The sequence below is a fragment of the Thamnophis sirtalis genome, unplaced genomic scaffold (genome assembly GCF_051295495.1).
Source record: "Thamnophis sirtalis isolate CommonGarterSnake01/CBP01778 unplaced genomic scaffold, rThaSir2_p1.2 scaffold_10, whole genome shotgun sequence".
NCBI lineage: Eukaryota > Metazoa > Chordata > Lepidosauria > Squamata > Natricidae > Thamnophis > Thamnophis sirtalis.
The window spans coordinates 22,826,738-22,846,335 of NW_028261390.1; the positions used below are offsets into that span (position 1 = coordinate 22,826,738).

The 19,598-nt window shown below is 39.6% G+C and overlaps 1 protein-coding gene across 1 annotated transcript; it reads right to left on the reverse strand.

Moving 5' to 3' along the window:
* Positions 1-340: 340 nt before the first annotated feature.
* On the reverse strand, positions 341-12,697 carry LOC148043807 (caspase-6-like). The gene is made up of 8 exons (XM_087724208.1): positions 12,593-12,697; positions 9,300-9,338; positions 8,200-8,242; positions 6,866-7,018; positions 4,400-4,476; positions 2,848-3,023; positions 2,188-2,347; positions 341-1,151 (listed from the first exon to the last, which is right to left on the reverse strand). The coding sequence occupies exons 1-8, from the start codon at positions 12,627-12,629 to the stop codon at positions 916-918; spliced, it is 921 nt and encodes a 306-aa protein (XP_087580334.1). The 5' UTR covers positions 12,630-12,697; the 3' UTR covers positions 341-915.
* Between the last annotated feature and the right edge of the window lie 6,901 nt (positions 12,698-19,598).

Below are 19,598 nucleotides of genomic sequence, written 5' to 3' on the forward strand. Positions count from 1 at the left end.
TTGCACAAAATATCTCAATGCTGTAATAAGTTACATATGTAGCATACATAGCACCTGAATGATTTATGAAAACAGGTTTCACAGGCACACATTAACCTTTCTCAAATAATAACAATAAATCTGGTTTGCATGGAAAATAAAGTAAATGTTTCAGTTAAGTTGCAGTAATCCACAAGTAACAGGAGCTGCTAAAACTGAAGGAATCACAATTTCATATTGGTCGCATAATTCATTTTTCCAAAATATTAAAGTGGGTGAGGAACATTTATGCAGTACAAACAGATTAAAAAAATGATTCTCACAAGACAATTACTATCTATGTTGAAATAACAGTATAAAAATTTAGCCATTAGTACAAAATATCCATTATAACATCCAATATGAAATGTAAAACCTAAAGACAGATAAAGTTTGTTTAACTCTTCCTTTAGTATCCCAATGTCAAGTCTGAATCTATTTTTAAAACTCCCTGAGCATAGCAGAATAGCTAACTAGTTCAAAGACTGTATAAAAAGTATTTCTGACTGAGTTGTTACACTTCAGTTGTTTTTTTCCATTTTTAATGCAGAATTTGTATCTCTGTTTGCCATTTCGAGTCCGCAATTGTTGTCTGTGATTTTTATTGCATGGATCTGCTCATCTAATGATTTTAATTAACCATTTCCTGAAGATCTGAGTTTAAGTGTTAAGTAATAGACTATATACTAACTAAACACACATTTTAAATTATCAGTACAATTCTATGTCTATTCAGAATCAAGTCTCATTGAGTTTAATGCAGCATATTTTAGATAAGTGGATATAAAATTGATCTATTTTAACAGTACTGTATTCTTTTTGTTTTGATTCGTGCAAAGCACACCACCGCTTCCCACAACCTATGTAGCCAAAAATAATAATTACTCCACCATGCTGCTATGATTTGGGGTAAAAGTACAGTTTTTTAGTTAACATTGAAGCAAAGCAAGGAATCTGCTTTTTCCCTATAGCAGCAATATCTTTGCATATATCTACCCTGCGATGTGATACCTTCCTGTTAACAAGCATCAGTAATTCTGTGAATTCCAGGGAAGTACCATGCTTTTGTATCATCTCACACAGATCTTGAATATACCAAGAACCATATACAGTCTCCCGGTGGGAATAGAAACCTATTGGAAGAGGGAGGGGGGGAGAAAGGATTACATTACTGAGTCAAGAAATTACCTTTAGTTTTCAATCTGTATTTGCTAAGTAACCAAAAAAATGTTCAGGGGGAAAGTTTTCATTTTTTTAGCTTTTTTCAATGTGCCAGTATTCTGACATTTTTGTTACATTTCTAGTATTTTTGCTTGGCAAAAATATTTGAGGATCTTTTTACCTGTCCCAAACATCTAACGTTTCCCCTTTATTAACTATGTTTATATAAGTAGTACTAGCTGATCCAGTTCTGCTCTATTTTACTAATAAATACTGCATCTAGTGAAGTCCAATTGTTTTCATGGTGGTCTTTATCACACTGAATAGGGAAACTGATAAACGGCCATAAGAGAAAGTGTTCCCAATGGCATTCTCTAAAGTGAAGTTAAAAAAGACTGGGAGTTGAAGAAACCTTACTATAGCTGGATTCATTTTGGCGTGCCAAATCACAAATTAATAACACCATTTTAGCCTATTTTGATTTATTTCTTGTAGGTATTTAGTTTGCTATGTAGACAAGGATAGTTAATATTTGCTCTGCTGTGATGAAAATATGGAAATCTGACACCACCCTGATGGGAAAGAAGTTCCAGTTGTGATTTACATAATGATAAATGCGCTACCACTTCTTGCAGATTGAATTTCTATCTGCCATTTTTTATTTACTGATTAGTTTTAGTGAGTTTTGTTTATATTAGCTTTTTTTTAAACACAAAAGGACTTGATTGTCAGTAGCTATTCAACGTATTCAACGTATAGCATGAATAACCAATAAATAAAACATCAAAACAGCTTTTCTTTAAGAAACTATTACTTGCTTGACGATGAGGATAAACATTTTTTTTCTTCTAGGACAGGGGTGTGAAACGCGTATCATCATGTTATGTGATGACGTATCGCGACTTTTCCCTTTTACTAAAATGGGGTGGGGGTGGCCAGCATGTGACGCATCGGGTCCATGGGCCGCTGAGTTTGACAGCCCTGTTCTAGGATAACATTTTTTTTTACCTTCTGCAACAGAATAACACATGATGAAATCAGCACCAGCAGGTAAAGCATAAACTGCAGCAGCGTCAATTTCGGTTTCATTGACAAGTGAGCGGTCTGTAACGCTATCCACCGCATCGTTAGGAAAGACCGGATCATCATGTTTATCTCCTCTGCATGCCTAAAATTGGAGATAAAAAACTGCTAGAAATGAAATCCCGCATCTGGAATCACTTCTGAAATATCAACCATCCATTGTAGATACAGAAAAGTTGAATATATAATGCCTTTATTTATGCCCTGCTATAGATCTAGTGGTGATCTAGATTTTCTTTTTTTAAGGTGAAGACTATTCTTATACAAGAAGTGCCAGAATCACTTTAAATTAACACAATTTAAGGTGATTCTGGCACTTCTGCCACCCACCCATTTTCCCACTACAAATTGCCAGTCATAGACACAATTTTTTACACACATTGATGGTAAATCCTCAGGGAAGTTCCTTAAGTTACATAGGTGTAAATATATGGAAGTATATCACGTTTTGACTAAATGCACCAAATGTTACACTTTATGTTTGCATCTTTTTACATTTTAAAGTGATGCTTTTAATATATGGGAGTCTTAATTTTTCTTTTTCAAGAGGATTGATTTTAATCCTATATTATGAACGCATCTCACCTGAATTATGAATATTTTTGGCTTTCCTATCAGACTACGGCATTTATCACCTCTGAACATATTGGTCAGATCCTGTATCTGTATTTTAGCATCATAAGCGTAAACATGGTTATCTTCTCCATGGCTCAGGAAAATGCACATAAAGCAATCGGCATCGTCATGCTGCTCTTTGGACACTACAAAAATAATGACGCAATTTATCTCCACAAAGAAATTACTTTTATATTGGTGGCTATAAAACAGTGAGGTATAAACTTCCTTTAGCTTTCTTTCGACATAAATCAAACCAATCCAGTTCTCCCACATTCTAAACAAATAGTTACTTTTATTCCGAGCTGGATTTAGAAATTCAAAAATCAATCAATACTCCATTACCTACTGCATTATTAAAACCATCTCATCAGATGCCATGATTGCTTACTTTTGAGACCTTACAGTCTCTGGTGGTTTTTCTGCTTCCTGTAGCAGATAACGGCAAAGACATCTTAAATGCTTATTTTCCACCTTATTTTCTAAAAATCAGAAATGGGAAAATGGGAAATGAAACCTTTCAGAAAACAAATATACTGAATTTCCCCCTACTACCTTGTTCCGGGCCAGTTTCCCAAAGTAAATTCTCTCAACTGAACCGAAACAGTTCAAATTATTTCCAGTTTAACATAATTTACTTCCATAAACTGCTGAATTATTGGAATAGCATAATCTGGAGAAGATTCAAGGTGATTTGGAAGACGAACAGAATGCTCTCGAATTTTCCAGAACATTCTGTTTCTCAACTGGTGAATTTTGCATACCTACCCCTAAACTAAATTAGCTATAAAATTGTTAATTTTTAAGTTTTCAAAATGAAAAATCACAATGTAAAAACAACATTTTTTTATAAAAACTTAAAATGTCAACACAGACTTATCAGCATAAACATATACCATATTTTTTGGAGTATAAGATATACCCGATAGACGCACCAAGATTTTGAAGAGGCAAATTTTTTAAAAAGAAGTTTTTGCACACTGCAAACCTCCTGAAAATGGGCCCTTTTTTGTCAAAAAGGGCCTGCATAGCCTTCAGGAGGCTTATAGAGTGCTCTTGGTGGTCGGAGGGGGGGAGGGACAAGCAAAAAATGGCAATTTTTCACTATTTTTGCCCTCCCCAGCCCGCAGGAGCACTCTGGGAGCCTCCTAAAGGCTATGCACGGCCGTTTTTGCAAAGGGGGTTTCGGAGGCCAAATATGCTGTATTCTGTGCATAAGACGCACCCAGATTTTCACACTCTTTTGAAGGAAAAAGGTGCATCTTATACTCTGAAAAATACGGTAATTCAATAGTTAATAACAAACATGATTGAAGGAATGTGAATAGAACCAGGCCTGGGAGAAAGAAAAAAAAAACAGCAAGTAGGCAGATCTTTCTCTCTGGATGGCTCTCCCACAGTTCAATAAATTAAATCTTAACCAGAATTATTTTCTTCACTAGGAACATTAATATTAAATTTTTTACCAATAAAATATAACTGCTAACCAAGCATCAACAGCAAATAAACTTGATTTACCTACCATTAAAAATGTTTTCCAATATTTCTTCTGCTCTAAGGTCATCAAAACATCTCACTTCAAATCCAAGTTCAGTCAAGCTATTTTAAACAGAACAATATTTCACTCTAGGATCATGTTCATATATTATTAATAACCACATATTAATATTTAGATCTCTGGGAGGATGCAACATTATCTAACCAGTCAGCTTTAGAAATTTACCAAAACATCACTTTCCACATTCTTATGCTAGGAGTAGTCCAGAAAAAAGAGGAATCTACCTTTTCAGTCCACAGAATCAGATTGGGTTTTAAATTAAAATATAAATGCAACTAAAACACACTTAACTATATTAAGAAGATACAATACTTAATATCAGTAATATTCTCTCTGTAACCTTTAAAAAAAACCCCAACTTTTAAAATCTGTACTTCTTGACATAGTACAGTTAGGATTAGAATATTTTGTGAAGTTGTTCATTGCCTTATTCACCCGCCTAATATCTCAGCACACGAGCTTCTGAAACATTGAGCAGGAATAAAGACGTGATATTTCACACAACTTCTGCTCATGTCCTGATTTATAAGTTATACAACCAATAATGAAATTGCACAACTATTCACTGTTCTAATAAAATAAATAGCATTCATATAGATATTTAGTATCAGCCTATAATACTGTAAATCAGAGGTATGTTTGAGATTCCTTCAACGTTTTGTAGTAATCCTCCATTGCAAAAGCCATTCTTTATCATAAGGACATACTGTTTCTGCTTCATTTCTCCTCTATTGCTCCATTATCCTTAGAATGTGAAGTCACAGAAAGAGAAGTTGGGTATGTTCCATAGGCCATTTTAAATCTATTTAAGACACGCTGATAACCCGGCATTGTCCGGGTACTTATTTATAGGGGGGAAATGTCCGGACCAAATGTAATTTCTAATGTTGGATTTTCCACCTTACCAGAGGGAGCCCTCTTGTGGAGTACTGTGAAATTATTACTATGGCAATTCCACTGCACTGTACAGTAGAAGCCAGTACGACACAACAGTCTGTATCTTAACAGAGCACACATCCTGAGGGGTGTTAGGGGTGTCTAGGCCCCAGTGTTTTTCTCCAGAGGGTAAGTCATCTGTGTACCAATTTTGGTTGAAATTGCTCGAGGCATTCCAGATTTTTGCTGGAACACACAACTGTTTTTATATAGAGATATATTGCCATGAGCAATAGAGTCCAAGTTAAAAAAAACCCCACAGCTGGGTTCTGTCAGACATGTGAACATAGGGTTGAACATAGGCATTCCAGATTTTTGCTGGAACACACAACTGTTTTTATATAGAGATATATTGCCATGAGCAATAGAGTCCAAGTTAAAAAAAACCCCACAGCTGGGTTCTGTCAGACATGTGAACATAGGGTTGATTCTGCAGATGAAAACTCTGAAACAAACTCTAACCATCCTGAGTTCCAGAACTGACCTGAGCTCAAAGTTGTTCCATTCTGGGGACCATTTTCCTGCGAACTTTCCCTCAACTTTCAGTGTATGAATGAAAGAGGATATACGAAAACAGTATTTTTTTAATGGTGCTAACTTTAAAATCTGGATTTCAACTCCCAGAATTCCCCAGCCAACCCTTCTGGGGAATTCTGAGTGTTGAAATTCACACATTTTAATGTTAACAAGTTTGAGAAAAATTGTAGTAAAGAATACAAGTAGTTCTCAATTTACAATCAATATCGAGCCCAAAATTTTCATGGCTAAGCAAAATAGTCATTAAGTACGTTTTGCCCCAAGTTTTATGAACTTTCTTGTCACAGTTGTTAAATGAATTACTGCACTGTTAAGTTAGTAAGATGGTTGTTAAGTGAGTCTGGCTTCCCTACTGACTTTGTTTGTCAGAAGGTCACAACAGGTGACCGTGGGAACAATTCAACTGTCATAAATATGCCAAACATTCAAATTTTGATCACATGACTATGGGAATGCGACAATGCTCATAAATGTGAAAATTTGTCATGTAACTTTTTTCAGTGCTGTTGTAACTTCAGATGGTCACTAAATGAATGGTTGTAAGTCAAGGACTATCTGTACAGATGAGGCTTTTCTGTCTGATCTTGCTTTGTGATGGAAAATGTTAATTTCAGTTTAGGATTGCCATTTATTTGTAAGTATATTAATTGAAGTTATTTTGCTGGTAATTAAAGGGATGGGACTTAATTTATTGAATAACTGAGAATCAGAAATCTGTTGCAAATCAGCCAAAGAACAACTATCTTGATTGATGCCAAAGCCATTCCTGTTATAAAACTTGCAAAATTCTTTACCTATAGCCTAAAAATCTGAACGTCTGCATTACCTCAGCACACATGGAATACTTTCTCCCCTCACACACAATTTCTTAAAAAATGGAAATAGTTTTTAAAAAGTCATTGGATTTGTCTTCTTCAGTGTAAAAGAAAATATGCCGAACAACAATGATTTCTTTACCTGCGGTTCAGATTATCTCGGTCAGCATAAGTACCACGTCTTTCTGGTAACATTAAGTGCCAGAAAAACCTCTCATGATTGAAGATCAAAGCAAGTCCTCTTCTCTTGTGTTTCATTTTGTATTCCACAGATGGATCAAAGAGATGGCTGGTCCTGCAAAAAAAAAGAAAGGTAGCCCAGTTTTATAAACTTAGGTCTTTCTCATTCATATAAATACATCTGTATGTTTAAGTATGTCAGTGGTTAGGAGCCAAAGAACTGTACAATTAGTGCAAATTTTATATAATTTAATTTGATTACAAGAAGCATATCCTTTACCATTATAGGTACATTTTTGGTACCTACCTACCTGCCTACCTACCTACCAATCATACTATTCCCATTTAGGATAAGCAGCATTATATGCTTTACTGCGTGTATATATGTAGTGATTTGATTTTGGTTCATTTTGTTTATGTGTTCAAATAATTTAAATACACTTTCATAAGGGCATTCAGTTTTGTATTCTATCCACATTCATTCAGTCAGTCAGTCTGTGACCCAAAGGTATCCATCAAATTTAAGGTGGTTAAGGATAGATTTGAATATTAGTCTCTATGATCTTGGTACAATACCTTAACCAGTACCTCATATTGACTCTTTCCCTGTCCTTATTTGGCAATGAATTACAGACAGTTTCCTTACTCTGAAGATTTACATGGTTTTTTATTATTATCTTTATTGAATAATGTACAAATTCTATTTTCTCTGACTTGTTTATTGCTCACTGGTATTTATCACTATTCTTCTTCCATTGTATTTAATATGTAAATAACACTGCAAGAACCATAGCCTTAAGGTGACACAATTTTTTTCAATCAACAGCTAGTGCCAAATGTACAATTTAATTCGGAAGTTTCTGGTTATGATGATTTTTTTCCAATAAATTTAGGAATAATTCAAGAACAAAGCATATGTGAAGGAAATGAAAAAGAAATTAAGAATACAGGTAAAACACCTATTCTGTTTGGCTTCAGACATCTGATTTGAAGCAAGATTTGATTTCAAAGTTATTATAAAGTCTCACTTTGGAAGTTGCAGTTGAAAAAGAAGTATTCATTAGCAAATCAATTTCAAGCACTCAAAAATCAAAATACTTGTATCCAATGGAGAAAAAGGGAAACTCCGATGGATACCTGTATCTGATTTGGTTACAAAATCAATTATGTAGCTAGATTAGCGAAAATGGTTATTTTCATTGTAAGCTTCTTAAAGTAGAGCCATACAACACCCACAAATAATTATGATAGTTGTAAGACAAAAAACACTGCAAAATCTGACTCAGAAAAGATTACCTTTCACCAAGGGCGTCTTTTTCAGTGACATTGTGCTGCTCATCTGTAAATAGAAAACAATTTAAACATAACTAAATCAAAATAATTTAACTTCCACATGATAAAAAAATGTGCAAGTGTGGATAATATATTTACTTGTTAACCCTATTTTTAAAATATACTTTAAATACACGTGCTTCCCCGAAAATAAGATGGAATCTTATTTTCCTTCAACCCCCCCAAAATAAGCACTTGGCCTTATTTTCAGGGAGGTCTTATTATTTTTGAGGTGCGGGAGGCGGTGAGCGTGGTCACCTCATGGTTGCTGCTGTGTTGCAATATTTTCAGGGAGGGCTTATTTTTGGGGGGCTTATTTTAGTGCATGCACTCAAAAGCCCGATTGGGCTTATATATTCCATTATTTTCAGGGAATCAGTATATTTTCATTGAAAATGCATATTTTCTTAGGGAAACTTATTTTAGGAAAGCCATAAAATAAAGTGATGTAAATGATCAAAAAAATAAGGACACAAACTTAGATCTGGCCCGTGGGGCCACCCTGGAAACAGCGAAGGACCGGCCCGCTGTAACTCTGCCAGCAAAAATGCCAGCTGGCAGAGGGTTGCAGGAGGCCATCGCAGCCTAAAACAGAGATTGGGAGCCCGTTTCCACTGGCAGAGCACTTGGGCTGCCACAGGAGTCCAGCACAAGTGATGTTGAGCTGGCCACGCCTCCCCCAGACACCACCACCCCCGAGGTCAAACACAACCCTGATGCAGCCCTCAATGAAATTGATTTTAACACCCCTGCTTTAAGGAGAAAATAAATTAAAAGCAGAAAATTCAGAGAGAAATTTCAGCTTAGTAAGTCCCATTTGAGAGTATCTGTGACAATCCAAAACATCAGTGGTGAACGAATCTTTCCAGATGCTAATTTTTGTGTGCTGTTGGACTGCAACAGTTACTGAATTCAGAGGATGACCATGACCGTGACATGTAAACATAAACATTCATCATTATTTGGGGGTGGTTTCAATCTTTTGCTTTTTTTCCTATGACTTTGCAATTTAGAAAGTTTTAATTGTCAATTAATTTTTTTAAAAAAAATGCTGGGTATCTTACCTTTGCTTTGTAGTATGTTCTTGCTGTCCACCTGGATTTCTACAGTAGAAAACAATACAATGAGTATGTCTCTTATAAACCATGTTCAAACTCAATTGCAAAAGAAAAAAAGGCATAATTCAATGTATTTCATAACTGAGGCATATTGCAATATATTACAATATAATCAGCAAATGAGTTTTTAAACACAAGTTAATCACTTAAAGCTTTTTCTCCAAAGGTTTTTCAGTCTTCTCCTTAATGTTCTTATGAAGATTGACAAGCAAAAAAGAAAAGCATTGCTGCTTTTGTACATTCTTACACATGGATTTAATATTGTATTCTTAATTATGAACATGAATCCTGGTATTTCAAATCAGAACTAGAAACTTATAATAAATCTGTACTGACTGGCCATAAAGCCAAGGGCTAAGTGTATGATTGTAATATAAATTGTACATTTATTCTAAATATTATATGGTTGTAAATCTGTATTATTACAAATCTTGAAACATTACTGTATATTGTTCAGATATATTTATGCAATATTATGTAACTATTGATAGCCTATTGTTTGTGTAACTTAATGCATTGGTAATAAGGAGAAATAAATATTCTGTCAATATTAATTATAATTTAAGATGTTATTACAAGCATAAGGTACAGGTAGTCCTCGACTTACTACAGTTCATTTAGTGACAGTTCAAAGTTATAATAGCACTAAAAAGTGATTTAAGACTGCTTTTCTCACACTTACGACCATTGCATGATCCCCATGGTCATATGGTAAAAATTCAGATACTTGGCAACTGACTCATACTTATGACAGCGGCAATGTCCCAGGATCATGTGATCACATTTTGTGACCTTCTGACAATCAAAGTTTATGGGGAAGTCAGATTCATTTAACAACCATGTTACTAACTGAATAATTGCACTGATTCGCTTAACCACTGGGGCAAGAAAGGTTGTAAAATGGGGTAAAATTCATTTTAACAAATGTTTCTCTTAGCAACAGAAATTTTGGGCTCAGATGCTGTAAGTCGAGGATTATCTGTACTTGACCTTTTCATCTAAAATTGAACATAACATTAGAAAAAACAACTCAAGATTGTATCAGAAAAGTATGATACACAGTAAAGGTTTCAATTCTGAGCAGATTATTTGTTGTATAGTTGCTTTATACATACATACATGCTTTATATACATATATACATTATATGTGTATATGTATGTGTGTATATAGGTATACATATATACATAAGTACTTATAGATATATGTATGCACATATACATATAGATATATAAACACACAGGTATTTAACACACATACATATAAAGAAACTACACAACGTATGACAGAAAATAAAACATGATCGTGCATAGTTACCAAAATGCTAACATGATAAATTTGTCTCATGGTGGATGTTGGGTGGGACTTGAATTTCAGCCAGGGAAACCACAACCTTAGAACTTGCTTGTGAAAGTTGTTTGGATAGTAACCCAGCCCTGTTTCTTGAGAACAGTAAAAGTGCATTATGGAGACTACAGCATGATTTAGGGCAGTGTAATTTCCTGCTGACTCAGAGAGAAGAACACACCAAGCAACTGTGTGGCTGATGCCTCAGTAGCCAGTTTATTGGCAGGAAAAGGGGGCTAACTTACTGAACCCTAGAAAGTAGATAGGAGTACAAATTCATCAATAAGTAAATTAAGATGGCCTCTCTGATATCTTTGATACTTTTTCTGTCACTTGACTCAAGAGAAATTTGCTCCCTATTCAGTAGATAGGAAAGAGAGGTGTGTTTGTATTTTCTATGTAGTATTTTGGGAAATATCCCTCCCTATCCTCCTATTACAGCAGGATGAATTAGAACTGCTATACTGACTCAAAGTTCAGAGAGTGAGAGACAAAATTTCAAGGTGCTCTGATAACGCTCAATGTGTTTTATATTATGAAATGGGTGGATACTGTACCACAATCAAGTGTCTAGATTGTAGTACAATATCCACCCACTTCATAATTCTAGAGCATGGCTGTCCAACCTTTCAGTTTTCCTGAGAGAACAGGGATCATCTTGGGCCGTATAAAATATATAATTAAATGTATGGGCCACAGGTTGCCTGATGTAGACCAATATTCTGCTCGCACAATGTACAGGAATATAATCATAGATTTTGCACTTGTTAGACAAGTGTTATTGTCACTATGGGGTAATGAATGAATGCTTTTCTAGGGCCAACAGTTGATCTGCTTCCTCTTAGTATTGAGATGATTGAGTTGGCACTGCAATCAAATTATAGCATTTAATTTCGGATTTAAAATGGGGAGGGAGGAGGATCTCTTCCGACCAAGCCTCCATTCTCAAATACTCTGCTGCCTGTCCTCGGGAGTGACAAGTTATAGTACAAGGCATGCAGCTACTGTACGGTCGAGTAGTAAACACTGCGACGCGGCAGCCACGCTCGAAGTAAGTTAATGAGGCGGAACAAAGGAAAGGCAGGAAGAGGAGCGAGAACAAAGGAAGGCGGCCTGCCAAAAAAGCAGCCCGCGGCCACTCGGACAACAAGCCACTCGGAGGTGCGGACCTTCAGCGAGCAGAAGCCGGAGGAGACAACGAAGAGCAGAACCCAAAAGCTGCACTTGAAATCGCAAAACTGGACCTTTTATTCCAAGCAAAGATGGAGCCCGCCGGTCCCCAAGGGCTGGGTTGTTTTTTCTCCCTGCATTTTACTGTACACCAGCTACAGGAGGCGCTTTGAAACTAAGCCTCCCTTCATCTCGATCTCTCCTAAAGTACTTACTCCGTGGCTGTCTGTCTGTGTCTTCGTACAACTCTTTCCACCAAGTTGGAGTAAAGACCTAGCAGCTGCCCTTGCCCGACCTGCACTTCATTCCTTTCAATTTCGGTTCGGGGGTTGCGTGGCACCCTGAGCAAACCCAGCTCAGACCACGAAGGGTTCAAGGACTTGTGCCACGGAGTGGCTCAGTCGCCAGTGTGAATACAAACCTTGCGTGCCCTTATTGCTTCCCTGAAGGGAAAGCCATGTGTTGAGATGCCTTGGGACGCGCCCCGTCTCCCCAAGCTTGTAGCCTGGGGTGGCGTTTCAACCGAAGGCATCCACCCACGCGTGGCTGGGAGAACCTGTCTGTCGCCGCCGGCCAGCCGTTTTAGGGTGCCCAGCCGGAGCGAGAGTGGCCCCTGAGCTCTACCAAGCCGCAGATGAGCCTTCCTGCCGCCGAAGCCTCCAGTCCCTTGGGTTCAAAATTCTTTCCGCTCGGAGCGGCTGCTGCAGCCCTTTTCTGCGCCTACCTGAGGACTTGGTGCCACGCTTCTTCACCTTTGCCATGGCTGCGCTTCGGCTCCCGCACTGCCTTCAGACAGTCTCCCTCACCCTCCCGGCGGTGTTATTACCCACAGTCCTCCCCCGCCCGCCCTCTTCTCCTCCCCTGCGAAAGGGGCGCCTCCTTCTCCTCAACTCTCCCTGCTTGCTCTTATCACGGCTGGGCGGGCTGAGCGCTGGTCTCAGTCCTCCAAGGACAGGCTCGGCCCTCTGCTTTGGCCTGGGAGGCGTGGGAGAAACTCAGCGAGGCCGGAGGTTTGCGGAGAGTAACAAACATGCCTTGCCGCTTCCTATAATAAAGAAGCAAAGGAGGCTGGGATAGCCTGAAGGGAGAAAGTATCTGTCTGAGGACACCGACTCAAGGTCCCCAAAGAGCTAACAGGTTTTCCCTAAGTACCTCCTTGTGCTTTTAAAGCTGGCAAAGTGAAGGATTTATCCACAAATCCATTCAGGATTTGCGTGGGACTGATTGGGGTAGATTGCAGGGGTGACACCGAAATATAATTTTATCATATTTTATCTATATCTTAAATTATTGTATTCTATTCTATTCCAATTTCATTTTAGACTGTGTTTTATTCCAATTTTATTTTAGATTGTATTTTATTCCAATTCCATTTTAGATTGTTTTTTAATTCCAATTTTATTTTAAATTGTATTTTATCAAATTCCATTTTGTATAGCTTTTATCAATTTGTTTCTGGAACTTTGCACTTTGATATGGCCAAAAAGAGCTAATCAGTAAAGGATTTGTGCCCCATTTCTCTGATCTTGACCTGGCTTCCAGTATTAGGCGTACTGATTTAATACAGACTATGAAAGGACTTTTTTCTTTTTATACATAGATAACAATTTTATTAGTTTATAAGGTAAGGTGGTTGTTATGTGCTTTGTGACCAGAGGCAAGCTTGCTTCACCAATAACGAGCCAAGACAGGCTGAAAGCCTTGTTAAAATTGGGAGATAATTTATGTACGGTGTGTCAGTTAATATTAACTATTAGGCGTGCTCAGTTTTCAATTATTTTATGAGACATTTCAGGGATATTTTATGGCTCCTTAGAACAATAGGTTCCTTCCTGTTTTTCAATTCAGTTTGCCTTTCCTATTATCCCATTCAGTTACCTTTCCCTGCATAGCGAATTCTTTTGGCAGCTGTTTTTACAGCCTCTATGCTTCTTTTGTTTTTCCTTTCTTCTGAAAATCCTGCTAATTTTTACCTGCAAAGTTTCCACTACACAGCAGATTCAATTTTAGTTTTTTTCTTTCAATATTAAATTTTGAAAAGCATCCACAGAATCTTATCACAAACAAGGAAAATACAGTAGAGTAAATAATTGAGGAAAATGGGGAAGGGAAAAGTGAGGGAAAGAAAAGTGGGAAAAGAAAAGGCATTGGTTTCTGCTTCCCTTTGATGAAGTAGAATAAGGCATTCACATCAAACATCAACTTTTTATTTTTACATAGTAATTGTGCAGCCCTGCTGAGCTCTGTTTTCAGTGCCGCAGAGGGTTGCAGGAGGCCATCCCAGCCAAAAAACAATTCCATTTGGCGGACCTTGTAAGGCCAGAAGGCGTCAGCCACCTTCCCAAGATGCCAGCCCCGGAGAACCCAGGAGCACACCTGGGACAAATCCGGGTCGGCTCTGGTGTGAGCCGCCACATCAGAGGCAGTGAGAGGAAGGTTTAGGGAGGCAATCGAAAGGACAGACAGGGCGGGCACCAGGGTGGGGTCGGTGTCAGGCAGGGGGCAGCGGCTGAGGGCATCAGCATGCCCCAGCTGCTTGCCGGGACGGTACTGGAGCATGTAGGAGTATGCCGCCAGGAACTCCATCCAACAGGTCATCCTGGGAGAGAGAATGGGGGGGTCGGCCTGTCACCGGCCAGAAACTCAAGGAGAGGCTTGTGGTCCATGACAAGAGTAAAGTGCCGACCGTACAGGTAGTCGTGAAATTTCTTAATCCCGGACACTGCAGCCAGAGCCTCCTTGTCGATCTGGCTGTAATTGCGCTCTGCAGAGGAGAGCGTCCGAGAATAAAAAGCCACGGGGGCCTCCGAGCCATTTGGGAGGACATGGCTCAGGACCTCCCCCAGACCGTAGGGGGAGGCATTACAAGCTAACGTCAGCGGCAGCTTGTCACTATACTGGACTAAGACAGCCGCTGATGTAAGCATGTCTTTGACAGCCACGAACGCATGCGCCTCACGGCTGCCCCAGCATCAAGCCACGGATCGGTCGAGCAACCGATGCAGTGGCTCGACTAGTGATGCCTTGTGCAGCATGAATGGCGCGTAGAAGTTCAGAAACCCCAGAAATGCCTGCAGCTCCGCCTTGGTGGAGGGGGTGGGGGCGTTTCTGATGGCAGTGATCTTTGAGGGAATAGGGTGGATCCCTTGGCATCAATCACGAAGCCCAAGAACTCCACCCTTGGCACAGCAAAGGAACATTTGCTGCGCTTCAATTTCAAGCCCACGCCCCTGAAACGGAGGAGGACCTTCCTGAGCATTTTGATGCGCTCTGAGCGGCTGCTAGCAGCGATCAGAACATCATCGAAATACAGAACCACACCGGGGAGCCCATGGAGCAAGCGCTCCATGAGGCTCTGGAAGATCCCCGGGGCCACGGAGATGCCAAATTGGAGGCGGCGACAACAAAAAGCCCCACGATGGGTGACGATGGTTTGGGCAGTTGCCGCATCGTCATCCATCGGGAGCTGCTGGTAGGCCTGCGCCATATCCAGTTTCGCAAAGGTGCAGCCCTGCCCCAGGGAATGGAGCAGGTGCTGCACTACAGGGACTGGATAGGGGTTTGCCTGGAGGCCAAGGTTGATAGTTGGTGCAGATCCTGACAGACCCGTCGGCCATGACAGGGACCACAATTGGGGTTTCCCAACGCGAGTGGTTGACGGGCTCCAGGACTCCCTGCGCCAACAACTTATCAATCTCAGCATCAACCTTAGCCCTCAAGGCAAAAGGCACCCTGCGAGCCTTCAGCTGAATAGGTGCAAGCTGGGGATCAAGGTTGAGGGAGATGGGGGTGCCCTTGTAAGGGCCCAGCTGGCCATCGAAGACATCCGCGAATTCAGTGAGGACGTTTTCCAATGTGGGGGCGGAGTCACCCACCCGATGGATTCCCTCAATAGATAACCCCAGGGGAGGAAACCAATCCAAACCCAACAGGGCAGGCAGGGGCTTTTGTACAATTAACACAGGCAGACGGCCATGAAATTTCCCATAGTCAACCAAGATAGGGAAGCAGCCCAGGGTGGAAATAAGAGTCCCCTGGTAGTCTCTGAGGGGCATGTCAGCTGGCTGCAGCTGGTCACGGCCAACTTGGGGACACAAGTGGGTGAAGGTAGACCAGGAGAGTAGGGAGCGGGAGGAACCGGAGTCCACTTCCATGCTGCAGGGCTGACCTTCCAGGCAAAGGGCAGCAGAGATCTTCGTCCCTGCAGAGGTCTGGCTGACCGTCTCCCCGAGGTCTTCGGGCAGGGTCACCGCGTAGCAGTCTTCGGCCCGCCGCTGAGACCGACGATCCGGTTGGCGGCGCGGTTGAGGCTGCGGAACGGCAGGCAGCTGTAGGAAGGAGGGAGCTGGCAGCGAGGCACGACAGACCTGCACTAGGTGCCCTTTCTTGCTGCAATGGCAGCACACAGCGCCCTTGAAGGGTCAAGCGAAGCGGTTATGCTTGCCCCCGCAGCCCACACAAGCAGAAACGGCAGGAACGGCAGGCTGTGGTGGAGTCCGCCTCGGCTGAGCTCGGAGCAGGGCCACTTGATCGTAGTCGGGCTCCTCAAGTGGCACTAGTTCGTCGACAAGGCAGGCACGAGCAGCAGGAGGAGGGAGAGGTTGAACCCTCTGCATATCGGCTGTGGACTGTTCCGAGAGCTCGGTGGCCCTGGCTTCATCCACGGCCTGCTGCAAGGTGACCTCCGGCCGTCCCAAGAGACGGCATCTGAGGCGAATGTCCTTGACACCACATACAAACTGCTCCACCAGGTTGTCTTCCAGGTCCCCAAAGTCGCATTGAATCGCCGCTACGCGCAATGACTGCAGGAATTGACTGACTTGACTCCGCCGGTTTCTGCATACATTGGCGGAAAGCATAGTGGCGGGCGATCCGCAAGGGGGTGGGAGCGTAATGGTTTTTTAGTTTGGCCATCAATGTCTCCCAGCTAAGCTGATATACCGTCCGAGAAGCCAGAGCCCTTGCTGAGGTGAACATGGCCGGGCCGCAACAACTGAGGAAAAAGCTGCACTTCTCCTCAGGAGGCAGGTTGTGGTTTTTTGAGGCTATTAGGTAGCACTCAAAGCGCTCGAGGAACCCAGCCCACGACTTGCCAGAGGCTCCAAATGGGGAGAATGGTGGCAGAGCTGCCATCTCTAGGTTGAGTGGCGTGAGGCGAAGTAAGAATGAGGAATGAAGAGCCGATTTATATGGAGCTGTCAAGCAGGGAAAGCCAATGAGCGCACCCCTAGCGGCCCGCACTCAGCCAAGCCGCGACTTAGCCAATCAGGGCACGGCTTGGCTGGTTGCTAGCCGCCAGGTCGTAAGTCAAGGACTTTCCGAGTCCTCAACAGTATGCCTTTCAAATGAATGTCTTTTTATTTTTAAATACAACTTAGGGTATTTCATATGCACTACTTCACTATCTTTTTGCTCCAACTATAGCAGAACAAAAAAGAAAGAGAATTTAAAAAAATGTGTGGTCTGGATAAGCCCTGACAAGTACCGTGTTTTCCCGAAAATAAGACCGTCTTATTTTTTTTGCCACTGAAAAAGGCATCAGGTATTATTTTCGGGGAGGGGGGATGTTGTCTCACCTCACTTGCATGCATCCTCCTGGCATCTTTTTCGTTACCAGAATCCTTCAGGAACTTATTCGTTGAGCAAGGCCAGTAAGGCTTCTGCTGACAAGGCTTTCCTGAAGGCCTCTGAAGCCAATAACATGGCTCTGATCCGAAGCTCTGTTATCGGCTACAGAGGCCTTCAGGAAAGCCTTGCCAGATGAAATGTGCTGAGGTGGCTGCAACTATCTGAAGTTAAGTAGTAGGGCAACTCCACCCCCACCCCCCGCTTAATTTTTACCTCTGCACCCTGGAGTTGGTGGGTTCTTAATTATGGTTTATTTTGGGGGTAGGGCTTATATTGGGTGCACATGTAAAAATCAAGCTACTTTTTTTTTACAATTTTTTATTTTTATTAAACAAACAACACGCACACAAAATAATCATCTTACATTACATCTTGTAGAAAGTGTGTCAATTGGTTATAATTAACTTTCATGCATCTCTTCCACAGTCATTACTTACATTCATATCAAATTAAAAGTTCTTAATGAGTCTTACTTTCAACATATCATAGTTCTCATTTGACTGAAATTGTTTTAGTGTCCTTTTGCCTAGAGTAATCCATAGTTAAAAAACACAACCTCCTAATGGCATTTCATTAATTATTACAGAATCATCCAATAGCCTTAAACCTTCATAGCATATTCTAAACAAAACTTAGTTGTCAAAAATTCTAAGCCCTTCCCCTCCAAATCATTGTTTACAATTTGTGTCCAGGTTCCTTTTGTTATGGTAGTACATATATATATGTGTCTATATATAAAACTATATATATATAAAACTATATATATATATATATATATATATATATATATATATATATATATATATATATATATATATATATATATATATATATATATATATATATATATGTATCCATATCCTTTTCATTCCATTGTTAGTTGTTATAATTAATATTGGTTAACTAAAAATCTTTTACTGTTATATCTATTTTCTTCTCATCAGACCAACATATATTTATAACTTATTGCCCTTATTTATTTATTTATTATTATTTATTTAACATAACCTTCTATAAGTTACTAAATTACTACTTACTAATTATAAAACTTAGTTAAATTTTTTGTTATCTACTTTCATATATCCAATAGCATTACATCTTTATAACATATTCAAAGTAAGAATTAATTAATTAAATTTCTAAACCTTTTTTCCCAAATCATTGTTTATATCCAAATTCCTTATATTAAACCAGTACATATATATGTCATTAACTATAACTCTTATCATTTCATTATTATTATCATTAATATTTGTTAACGGAATCATTTATTACTTATATCCAGCTTTCTCACCTCCAGCCAACATAGAAATATACTTTATCAACTATTTATTTAAGCAAGCAATCTAAAGAATTACTAAATTCCTACTTACTAATCATCAAACTTAGCTATTATTATTTTTTTATTATCAATTTTCATATATAAACCTGTGTCCTTCTAGAAGGCATGTAGTTTTATTTCTTTTGCCATTTGTGGAGTTAATTTTCTATTTATTTCCTTGGTAAAGTTTTTATGGACATCTCTCCAACACCTTGTTGTCTGTTGGATCTTTCAGATAATCTCAGCACTCTTTTGTTACTTTAATTGATTTATCTTTGATTGTCAATCCTGTTTCTGATAAGATTTTTCTCTTTAAAACCATCATTTTTTCTCTTTTTTCTTCTTTTGTGCCTTGAAATTTGGGGTAGACCTCCGGACCATCGAATTCCCCCCACCAAACTCCCATTTTTTTCGCTTTCAACCACTTTCATTTCAGAAACCAAATCATTAGTTTTCTTATCTTTGTGTTCATTTTTCTCTTCAGTTTTTGGAACTCCATCTCCCTCATTTTTTCTGGTATAAACTCTATCTTCTTGTCAATTCTCCAAGTTACCAATAACTTTTGAATTGCATCCCAAATCTTTTGCAAAATTAAAGTTTCCTCTTCTGTAAATTGCTCCATGTTCCAAATTGTAAATTACTGCACTGTAGCTTTAATCTTCACAAGAGAGAGAGGTTCCAGTTTTTTCCCCTTCTCCCAGTGCTGATAGAGCTCTCAAAAGACAGCTGTGGTAAACAATTTGTGTCCTTGGCTCTTATCACTTTTAGTTGCAGAGCTTTG